The sequence below is a fragment of the Mustela nivalis genome (assembly GCF_964662115.1).
Source record: "Mustela nivalis genome assembly, chromosome: 10".
In the NCBI taxonomy this organism is placed as follows: Eukaryota; Metazoa; Chordata; class Mammalia; order Carnivora; family Mustelidae; genus Mustela; species Mustela nivalis.
Genome location: NC_139029.1, coordinates 99,160,510 through 99,172,632, shown reverse-complemented (window position 1 = coordinate 99,172,632; position 12,123 = coordinate 99,160,510). Strand labels below are relative to the sequence as shown.

Below are 12,123 nucleotides of genomic sequence, written 5' to 3'. Positions count from 1 at the left end.
GTGTGAGTGGAATGATAAAATGGTGTGGCTGGATCCAGTGGCACGTGTGACGCTGTTGGGTCACTAGGTCACGTTCATTCCACCTCTCTGGTCCAGGTGCTGGCCTGGCTCTCTTCGCTCTAGATGGCATCCTCACCTAGTCAGGAGGGCTGCCCAAGTGCAGCTTCAGAGCAAATCATCACTCTCTCTTTTTTTTTTAAATTGAAGTGTAATTGACAGAAAGTGTCAGATTTGTTTCGGGTGTGTATGGTGTGGTGATTCAACCTTTGTGTATATTGTAAAATGATCACCTCAGTAAGTCTAGTTACCGTCTGTTAACACACAGAGTTAATGTAATACTACTGACTGTATTCCCCACATGTAGATCCCCATGACATTTTTATTTTATAACTGGAAGTTTGTGCTTCTTGATCCCCTTCAACCCTTTCACCTCCCCCAACTCCCCTCTGGGCAACCACTAGTCTGTTCTCAGTGTCTTGGAGTCTGGCTTTTGTTTGATTGCTTAGTTTTTTAGATTCCACGTATAAGTGAAATCATATGGTATTTGTCTTTTTCTGTCTGATTTCTTTGATTTAGCAGGATACTATCCCCCAAGGTCAGGTAGGTACCCAGAAGTGAGACTGCTGGATCATATGGTAGTTCTCTGTTTAATTTTTTTGAGGGACCTCAGTACTGTTTCCCACAGTGGCTGTAGCAATTTACATTCCCACCAGCAGTGCACGAAGGGTCCTTTTCTGCACATCCTTGCCAACACTTATTTCTTCTCTTTTTGATAATACCCATTCTGACATATTTAAGATGATAACTGATTGTGGTTTTGATTTGCATTTCCCTGATCATCAGGGATCTTGACCATCTGTCTATATGATTTTCTTTAGAAAAATGTCTATGCAGATTTTGTACCCCTTTTTAAATCAGATTGTTTGGGCTTTTTTTGTTATTGTATGAGTCTTTTATATGTTTTGGATATTAACTCTTTATTGCATATATGATTTGCAAGTATCTTCTGTTCACTATGTTGCCTTTCCATGTTGTTAGTGGTTATCTTTGTTGTGCAGGAGAATTTATTTTGATGTAGTCCCATTTGTGTATTTTTGCTTCTGTTGCCCATGCCTTTGAAGTCAGATCCTCCAAAAAACATCACTAAGGCCAATGTCAAGAAGCTTACCACCTATGTTTTCTTCCAGGAGCTTGGTGGTTTGATGCTTACATAAATGGTTGTTGAATTTTGTCAAATGCTTTATCTGCATATATTGGGATGATCATATAATTTTTATGTTTCATTTTATTAATACAGTGTATCATATTGATTGATTTGTGGGTGTTGAATTAGCCTTGCTCCCTGGAATAAATTCCACTTGACGGTGGGGATCCATTTAACGTATTGTTGGTAGTATATAATGGTGTGTGTATGTGAATGCTGTGCGATCCATTTAATATATTGTTGAATTTAGTTGGCTAATGTTTTATTGAGGATTTTAGCATCTGTGTTCATCGGGATATTTGCCTGTAGTTTTCATTGTTTTTTATTGCGGTGGTGTCTGGTTTTGGTATTGGGGGAATGTTGACCTCATAAAATGAGTTTAGAAGGATTCCCTCCTCTTCAGTTTTTTGGAAGAGTTTGTGAAGGATAGGTATTAAAGCCTCTTTGACCAGAGAAGCCATCTGGTCATGGACTTTAATTTGTTAGGAAGTTTTTGATTACTGATTTAATCTCCGTACTAGTAATCAGTCCTTTGAGATTTTCTGTTTCTTCCTGATTCAATCTTAGAAGATTGAGTATTTCTAGGACTTGATTCATTTCTTCTAGGTTGTCCAATTCGTTGGCATATATTTGCTCACAATAGCCTCATTATCCTTTGTTCTATGGTATCAGTTGTAACTTCTCTTTCATTTCGTTTTTTTTTTTAAAGATTTTATTTATTTACTTGAGAGAGAGACAGTGAGAGAGAGCATGAGCGAGGAGAAGGTCAGAGGGAGAAGCAGACTCTCCATGGAGCTGGGAGTCTGATGTGGGACTTGATCCCGGGATTCCGGGATCATGACCTGAGCCGAAGGCAGTCGTCCAACCAACTGAGCCACCCAGGCGTCCCTCTTTCATTTCTATTTATTTGATTCCTCTTTTTTCTTGGTGAGTCCAGCTGAAGACTTGTCAGCATTGTTTATTAAAGAATTTTGTTGATCTTCTCAAAGTTCTTAGCTTCATTGATTTTTTTTCTCTTTTTTGTCTTTATTCCATTTATTTCCACTTATGATCTATATTATTTCCTTCCGTCTACTAATTTTGGGCTTCTTTTGTTCTCCTTTTTCTAGTTGCTTTAGGCATAAAGTTAGATTGCTTATTTGACATTTCTCCTATTTCTTGAGGCAGGCCTGCGTTGCTATGAATTTACCTCTTAGAACCACTTTGTTGTATCCTGTCGATTTTGGTATACCATTTCTGTTTGTTTTTCTCTAGCTATTTTTTTTTTCTCTTTTGATATCTTTGTTGAACCAGTGATGTTCAGTAGCATGTTGTTTAATCTCCATGTATTTGTGGGGTTTTTATTTAGTTTTCTTTTTGTAATTAATTTCTAGTTTCATAGCATTGTGGTTGGGAAAGATGCTCGACATGATTTATTTCAGTCTTTCTGAATTTATTGAGACTTGTTGCATGGCCTAACACGCGAGCTGTCCTGGAGAATATTCCACTTGCACAAGAGAAGAATGTGTATTTTACTGCTTTTGGGTGGAATGTTCTGTATATCTGTTAAGTCCAACTGGCCCAATAATCTGTTGTTTAAAGCTGATGTTCCTTACTGATTATCAGTCTAGGAAATCTATCTACTGGTGTAAGTGGGGTGTTAGAGCCCTCTCCTCTGATTGTATTGCTGTCAGTTTCCCTCTTTACATCTGTTAATATTTGCTTTAAATATTTTGGTGCTCCTATGTTGATTGCATAAAAATATATAAGTGTTACATCTTCTTGTTGGCTTGAATCGTTTATTATGTGGTGGCCCTTTTTGTTTATTACAGTTGTTGTTTTAAAGTTTATTTTGTGTGATGTGAGTATAGCTATACCAGCTTTCTTTTCATTTCCATTTGCATAGAATATCTTTTCCCATCCCTTTACCTTTAGTCTGTCTGTGCCCTAAAGTGGGTCTCTTGTAGGCAGTGTATAGATAAGACTTGTTTTTAAAAATTCACTCAACCACTCTGTGTGTTTTGATTGGAGAATTTAGTCCATTTACATTTATATTTATAGAGAGGCATGTACTTTTCCCCATTTCGTTCATTGTTTTCTGGCTGTTTTTATAGTTCCTCTCTTCTGTTTTTCTCTTCCCTTGTAGTATGATTTCTTTATTTAGTGTTACATTCCTTTCTCATTTTCTTTTGTGTATTTACTGTAATTTTCTGCTTTGTAGTTACTTTGAGGTGCATATTTCCTGTCCTATGTATATAACAGTCTATTTGGATTGACAGCAACTTAAATATGAACACATTCCAAAACTCTACACTTTTACTACCCCCAGGGCCCACATTTTGGTTTTAATGTCATATTTTACCTCTTTTAATTTTATGTATTTATTAACTAATTATCATAATTTTAATTTTACTACTTCAGTCTTTCAACTTTTGTGGTAGCTTTATAAGTGGTTAATCCACTACTTTTATTATACATTTGCCTTTTCTAGTGAGATTTTTTACTTTTGTATGTTTTCTTGTTGTTAATTAGTGACATATCTTTTCAGTTTAAAGAAGTCCCTTTAACATTTCGTATGAAGCTTGTTTATGTGATAAACTCCTTTGGCTTTTGCTTATCTGGGAAACTCTACTTCTCCTTCAGTTCTGAACAATAACCATGCCAGGGAGAATATTCTTGGTCAGAAGTTTTCTCAGCATTTTAAATATGTCCCTCCACTCTCTTCTGGCCTGCAAAATTTCTGCTGAAAAATCTTCTGATAGCTTTATGAGGTTTCCCTTTTATGTGATAAGTTGCTTTTCTCTTACTGCTTTTAAGGTTCTCTCTTTAACTTTTGACATCTTAATTATAATATGTCTTGGTGTGGCTCTCTTTGGGTTTATTTTATTTGAAATTCTCTGGACTTTTTGGACCTGAATGTCTGTTTTTGTCTCCAGGTTAGGGAAGTTTTCAGCCATTATTTCTTCAAGTAAGTTTTCTGCCCCTTTTTCTGCCTCTCCTCCTTCTGGAACCCCTAAGATGTGAATGTGATTCCACTTGATAGTGTCCTATAGATCTCTTTTCCTCATTTAAAAAAATTTTTTAGTTGTGTTTTGTGTGGGTTTTGTTTTTTGTTTTTTGTTTTTTTGTTTTTTTGTGTTTTTTTTGCCACTCTGTCTGGGTGATTTCCAGTGCTTTGTCTTCCAGTTCATTGAATCATTCTTCTGCATCATCCAGTCTGCTCTTAAGCCTATATAGTGTATATTTCATTTCAGTTAATGTATTCTTCAGCTCTGTGACTTTTGCTTGGTTTCTTTTCTTTTCTTTTTTCTTATTTTTTAAGTGGGTTCCACACTGGGCCAACATTGGGCTTGAATTCATGATCCTGAGATCAAGACCTGAGCTGAGATCAAGAGTTCCATACTTAACCAACTTACCCAGGAACCTTGCTTGGTATTTTCTTAACTCTTAACTTTGTTGAACTTCTCACTGGGTTCATACATTCTTCTCCCAAGTTTGGCAAGCAGCTTTATGACCATTACTTTGAATACTTTATCAGGTAGATGACTATCTCCATATCATTAAGGTCTCTTTCCAAGGTTTTTTGGGTGTGTGTGTGTGTGTGTAACATATTTCTCTGTTTCTTTATTTTGCTTGACTTTCAGTTTGTTTCTGTGTATTAGGTGAAATGGCTACCTCTCTCAGTCTTGAAGGAGAGGCTTTGTGGATAATGATCCTTCTTGTTCAACCTTGCCCCAGCTCTTGGTTGTCTCTGGAACCTTTGTGATTGTCTAAGTAGCCTGATTTATTCTTGATATGTCCCTGTTGTTGAGGTTGTGCCAAGACCTGTCAGTGTTCCAAGGGGACGAATCTCATTTATCACCTAGTTTTAGGTTATTAGAAGCCAGACCCTTAGGCAGCAGTTTTTAAAGTATGCAAATATATACCAGCCCTGTGGGACTGCAGCTGTAGACCCTACTGGCCTCCAGACCAGGAGATTTGCAGGTGTTCTCTGGGCAACAGTTGCAAAAATTGGGACTCTAAAGGAGCATATAATCTCATCAGGCTGTAGTGAGGCCAGTGGGGTACACGGGGATGGTATCTCTTTGGGAGATACACAGGTAATTCCCAGGGAGTACCTTCATAGCCTCTAGATGTGTTGAAAACCAGAGGGTTGTCCCTCAGGCTGAAGCTTCTGGATAAGTAAATAGGGCTTTTTCATAGGAAGATGGTATGTGTGTTTCAGTCTGCTGTCTGTACAATGCCCTGCAGGTGTTGGCCTGCTAAGAACTGTTTTTCTGATTCTTACAGTCCCTTGGAGCTCAGGAACGCCAGCCCCCATGGCCACCAGGGCCAGGGGCTATGTGGTTTCTGCCTCTCTGCTGACTTTAGCAGGGCAACTGGACATGTAGGGGCGGGGCGCACTCAATAACCCCAGAAAGGCAGTGGAAAAATGCCCTCACTATGCATGCCTATGGGGTTTAGCAGTGCAGCAGGAGTGGGCCCTGTCTGCATGCCTGCTTTGGCCCACGTTCGGGATGGGGGAATGCCATGACCATGAGTGCTCACCAGCCCCAGCCAGGGGGTGAGGAGGTGTCATAACTGCCACCTACACTCACGGACTGGAGTAGCAAGGCTAGGGAGAGAATGCTGTGATTGTCTATGCTCACTTGCCCCTGCCAGGAAGCCAGGAATTGCTGCAGCCTCCCAAGATATGCAGCCTCAGCAAGGCGGCAGGATGTGCCATAACCATTCACCCCTGCCGGACCTGGTGAGGCAGTGGGAGGGTGCTTGTGCCCAAGCACCTAGTCTGCACTAGCAGGGTAAGTGGAGAGCTACAGATGGTGCCCCCCAGCGCCTCCAGCTCTGGAGAGAGCACAGACTGTCCCCTGCCCCTCCAGCAAATGCCCCCAGACCAGCAGATGAATCTCCTTTACGTACAGTCTAGGTGCTTTTGAAATTGGTGCTTTTTTGCTAGGTTCTGCAGAAAGTGAGACTGCAGGTGATCCCTTTAAAAGGAGGATCTCAGTTTCCTATGGCAGTTGGGTTCCTTGGATGTCAACTCTGTTGGGTTTCTAAGCCAGATGTTTTTGGGAGCTTGTCTCTCTGATGCAGATCCCAAGGGCTGGAGGGCCTGATAGGGGCCACTATGACCCCTCACTCCTCCAGGAGAAGTGTCTGTCCAGTGAGATCCTTCCCTCTGGTGGGTCACGGCAGTTGGGGGGGGTGGTTGGCAGGACCTTGTCCCTGCCTCTCCCATCCATCTCAGTGCAGTCCTTTTTATCTTTTGTTGTGGGGAGCAGTTAATCTAGTTTTCAAATCTTTTTTCCAGAGGGAGATGATCCGTATGTATCTGTTGATTTCATGTGTCCTTGGCAGGAGGGGAGTTCAGTACTTTCCTACACAACCATCTTGGACTCTTTTTTTGCAAATCATCTTTATAGTACCCTGATTCGGGAGGAATTGAAAATTTCTCAGTAGCTTCAGCAAAAATGAGCCCAGAGGACCCCGAGTGACCTGGTTTTAGCCATGTCCATCCCTGGGGCTGGGGCATTCAGGGTCAGCCCCAGCTGAGGAGCGGTTGAGGAACACGTATGCCGCATGTTTGTCAGAAGTAGTAGGTGTGAGGTCATGGGCATTTTCCTGTTGGCACTGAGCTGCCTTAGGAAGAAAAAAGCAGCATGTTTCAGCCCTACTCCGCAAGAATATTTGGGGTTGGTTCTGTTGTCTGCAGGAAGAGATGTGACCCCAGGCCTGAGTTGTCACTCTATTTTTTTTTTTTAATATTTATTTATTTGACAGAGAGAGGGATCACAAGTAGGCAGAGAGGCAAGCAGAGAGAGGGGGGAAAGCAGGCTCTCCACTGAGCGGGGAGCCCGATGTGGGGCTTGATCCCAGGACCCTGATATCATGACCCGAGCCGAAGGCAGAGGCTTAACCCACTGAGCCACCCAGGTGCCCCTGTCACTCTATTTTTAAGGAGAGTGCTTTCAGGTACAATATCTTGTGTTTTGTTTTAAAGATTTTTTATTTACTTATTTGACAGACAGAGATCATAAGTAGGCAGAGAGAGAAAGGGGGAAGCAGGGTCCCCGCTGAGCAGAGAGACCGAGGCGGGGCTCGAGCCCACGACACTGAGTTCATGACCTGCGCTGAAGGCAGAGGCTTAACCCACTGAGCTATCCAGGCGCCCCAGGTGCAGCATCTTTTCTACGAACTGCTCCTGGCCAGGCCGGCCCATGGCCCCATGCTCAGAGCACATGCTGGCCTTATCACCATTTCTCTCCTGTGCATGCTTTCCCTTTTCCAGGGAAGTGATAATGGGGGGAGGAAACAAGAGATGGCTTTTAAAAAGTGTTCACCTTCCTTTTTCTTTTCTATGCCAACCCAAATTATGATAAATGTTTTCATCATATTCTGGTACACACACCTCTTTGTGTACTTAAGATTTAATGAAAGAGTATTTACTCTTTACAAAATGCGGTGGGCTCTAATATTTCCTCTTTTTCATTGTATTAACACACACACACACATGCTGGTCACAACGGCTCTAAATTCATTTCACAACCACTAAATGGCAGCTCAGACTTTGAAAAAGAAATGAATTAAATCATTGAAAAACAAGCAACAATGGTATATTCGTTTGCTTGGGCTGCTGTAACAAAGACCCACTGACTGGGTGTCCTCAGCAGCAGAAATGTGCTTTCTCAGAGCTCCAAGGACGAGCAGTCCACTTGTCGGCGGGGTGGCTTCCTTCGGGGGGGGGGGGGGGGAGTCCGCTGCAGGCCTCCCTGCCAGCTCCTGGTCATTTGTGAGCCATCTTTGATGTTCCTTAGCTTGTGGAGACTTCACCCCTATTCCTGCCTTCATCTTCACATGGCGTTCTCCTGCGTGCTTGTCTGTGTGCAGGCTTCCCCCCTTTTAAGGATACCAGTCATTGGATTAGGGTCCCACCCTCTTCTCGTATAACCTGACCCAATGCTGTCTAATAACCACTGATAACATCTGCAGGGACCCTGTTCCCCAGTCAGGTCATATGTTTAGGTACTAGGGGCTAGGACTTCTCCATATGAGTTTTGTTTTGGGGCAGGGGGAGCAGAACTCAACCCATAAGAAATGATAAAAATACAAAATTGAAAAGTCATAATAGAAGTTCCCAACTTACTGAGCTCTTACGACATGGCAGACTCTCTGCCAGGCATTTTATTCTATGAACTCAGTAAATCTTCCTTGCCCCATAGGAGAGTTGAGGAAGCCAAAGCAGAGAGAGGTCAGTCTCCCAGATTTAAACTCTCCTTCAGAGGGTATCCTTGAGGGTAAATCTGACATGGTACTTGCTCTTGCAACTAAACTTTTTGGGCAAATGCATCGATTTTGTGTGTGATTTCTGTATAAAACATAACTGATTCCCTTATAAAAATATAACCTCTTCATATTAGGAATGAGTGCTTCCCAGTCGTTCTAACGACTTCATGCTTGCTTTTCCTTTCGTTATAATTGTTAGCATAGTTTTGATTTTGTTCAGTTTTTGTAAGCAGTGAATATTTTTCAAAATTCCTATAATTTTTGAGTGTTTTTTTTTTTGTAAGATTTTATTCGAGACAGAGAGAGAGAGCATGGGTGTGCTCGGGACAGGCAGAGAATCTCAAGCAGACTCTGTGCTGTGTATAGAGTCAAGGCAGGGCTCCATCTTAGGACGTCTGAGATCATGACCTGAGCTAAAACCAAGAGTCAGATGCTCAACCAACTGAGCCACCCAGACGCCCCTTGAAAACTTTTTAAAGATTTTTTTTTTTTTTTAGGGGTGCCTGGGTGGCTCAGTCGGTTAAACATCTGCCTTCAGCTCAAGTCACGATCCCAGAGTCCTGGGATTGAGCCCCATGTTGGGCTTCCTGGTCACTGTGGAGTCTGTTTCTCCCTCTTGCCCCTCCCTCCTGCTTGTGCTCCCTCTCTGACTCTTTTTCAGATAAAAAAAAAAATCTTTTTTAAAAAGATTATATTTATTTATTTGACAGAGAGAGAGAGAGAGATCACAAGTAGGCAGAGAGACAGGCAGAGAGAGAGGGGGAAGCAGGCTCCCTGCTGAGCAGAGAGCCCAATGTGTGGCTGGATCCCAGGACCCTGGGATCATGATCTGAGCCGAAGGCAGAGGCTTTAACCCACCGAGCCACCCAGGCACCCCATTTTTCAGATAGATTTTTTTTAAATCTTAAAAAAATTTTTCCTTTTAAATTTATTTATCTTGAGAGAGAGGGAGAGAGGGTATACAGGCGCAGGAGAGGGGCATAGGAAGAGGAAGAGAGAAAACTCGAGCTGACTCCGTGCTGAGTGCAGAGCCTGATGTCAGCTGGATCTCACAACCCTGAGACCAAAATCTGAGCTGAACTCCAGAGTCACATGCTCAACCGAAGCTCCCTGAGTGGTACTTCTTTTGACATAGCTTATGCCTGATGTTAATACTGAAGACATTAATTTAGAGAAACTTAGTGAATGTACCCTTATCCCAGTTCAAGGAATATGTATGGAGTGTGGGTGTTCTATTTTGTGTTATGTTACTCAAATACAAAATAAAATGAATTTTTGACTTAAAAAAGTAAAACCAACTTGAGTCTTCTGGATTTCAGAACCCATGCTTTTCCTTGTTTGCCTTCGTGCTGTACCTCTTCATAGAACATCATGCAGGAGCCAGACAAGCTCATTTGGTCCAAATTGAAATGTTATGCACAGGTTAATAAATATACTACAAAATCTCACTGAAGTTCATGGCAAAGGTGACCCCTTAAAGGACGCACAGGTGAGGGTCCCTAGGGCCCTATCGGAGGCCTGGGAGGTATGTGCTCTTGGGGCAGGGAGTGCCAGTAAACTCCTGGCTTTGTTTCCTGAACTCATCTTCCCCACAAACTGCCGCATTCCTAACAACGCCCAGCAACCAGCCAGACAAGGCACTGTCTCCCTTTGTGCTTCCCTATCCTCATTCTGAATTTAGATCAGGGCGAAGAGTAGAGAGAAGGAAATGAGCCAGAAAATAGAAAATTAATACTTGGTGGAGTCGTCATATTTTAATATTAATTTATAGGCAATGTCAGATAACCAGAGTTAGATCTTTTTATCAGCGGGCTGCTCTAGGGTTTAAAAATTGGCATCCATCATTGTAAATCAGGTCTCAGGAGCCCTGGGGAATGGTCTCTAGGGATGAGGGTTGATCTAGGGTGGGCAGAAATGTAAATACTTGATTAGCTGTGTCCTTTTCTTTCACACCAACCCTAAAATACTTCTACATCACACTGAGTGACAATGGTATGTTAAATAGTAACGGGAGGGAAGAAGCTATTCAGGTTCATGGTTAGCCTACTTTTAATACTTGTCTTCTTCCCTGTCAATCCTAGGAAACTGTTGTGCGAGAGGCACTCATTTCAGGGTTATATTCCTGGCTCATGGTTCTAGGGAGGGGCTTACCCTATTTCTACTGAGCCCCAGAAAGCACACCCTTTTTTCCCCAGCTGGCCAGATGTCCCTTTTTTTTTTTTTTTTTTTTTTTTTTTTGCCATGAGCCTGTGAGCAGGAACACCCGCGGGTTTGACACATTGGTAGCAGGATGACCTTCCATGACTCAGGTCCCACCTCTTATCTCTTGTCATTGCAGCTCTTTGCCGAGGACGCGTGGTGAGAGTCCCCACAGGGAGCCTGGTGCGGGTGGTAGGCACTGAGCTGGTCATCCCCTGCAATGTCAGTGACTATGATGGCCCCAGCGAGCAGAACTTTGACTGGAGCTTCTCGTCTTCGGGGAGCAGTTTCGTGGAGCTTGCCAGCACCTGGGAGGCGGGCTTTGCAGCCCAGCTGTACCGTGAACGCCTGCAGCGGGGCGAGATCGCCCTGAGGAGGACTGCCAACGATGCTGTGGAGCTCCACATCAAGAACGTCCAGACCTCAGACGAGGGCCACTACAAATGTTCGACCCCCAGCACAGACGCCACCGTGCAGGGCAACTATGAGGACACAGTGCAGGTCAAAGGTACGTCCTCATGGAGGGATCATCACATCAGGGGCCAGACTTTGCTCGGTCACTCTGCTTTGTCAAGAAACTTACTAATCTTCTGGGCCTCTGCCCGCCTCCTCTGTCCAGTGAACAGAAGTGTCTTACTTGATTGAAAGGAGAGGAAAGGCCAGGTCCCCTCTGAGGACCCTTTCTCTTCCCTGTGATTCTGAACCAACCGTGGCTGGGGTGGTGGCAGAGCCCCAGCTCTGAGCCAGGTTGCCTGCACTCAGTCTGATTGCTGGCTCTACCGCTTCTCACCAACTGGCCGCGGGCATGTTACGTGCCTCAGCTTCCTCCTCTGTGAAACAGGGCTTCCCTTAAAGGTTATGAGGACAACGTGAGTTAGCGTGTGTCAGGCCTCAGAGCAGTTCCATAGTAAGCATCCGTAAGGTCTGCACTCAGAAGGTGATGGTCATGACGATGTTTACTTTATTGGGGCTATCAGATGCTTTGAAGCTCATGTCTGTCTTTGTGTGCTTCACAAAGGGCAGTTTGTTCTGGAATTTGTGGGGGGTTATAGGTAGAGAAAGAACGGTGTCATCACTGCTAGCTCATGATGGAACCCTACTAGCCTATTGGCCTGATTCTGCAGAGAATCTTACCTTATATATATGGAAGGTTTGGGGTTTTGTGGGGGTTTTTTGTTTTTGTTTTTTTTCCATTTTCTAAGTCCTTTTAGATTTATTCCCACATTCAGTTCTCTAACCCAGTGAAGAAGATCAGGCAGACTATTTCCCTGATTTACAAATGAGAAAATGAAAGAGCATAGGTTAATTACTTGGCCAAAAATCATATAGCTAATTGGTAAATGAGCAAGAACAAAGTAATTTGGGGTCAATAAAATAGAAGCCTGATTGTTGTTATTATTACTTAATGATGCATTTCTTTGTATCCTGCCTTAATCCAAAAATCATTTATATCAGAA

General features: G+C 42.9%; 1 protein-coding gene across 1 annotated transcript in view; it reads left to right on the top strand.

Annotated features, from left to right (window-relative positions):
- PTGFRN (prostaglandin F2 receptor inhibitor) overlaps window positions 1-12,123 on the top strand; it is an 82,628-nt gene that overhangs the window by 27,233 nt on the left and 43,272 nt on the right. Inside the window, exon 2 of the mRNA XM_082688024.1 lies at window positions 10,806-11,174. Coding sequence (XP_082544150.1) covers window positions 10,806-11,174 — 369 coding nt within the window. The remainder of the gene's footprint in view (window positions 1-10,805; window positions 11,175-12,123) is intronic.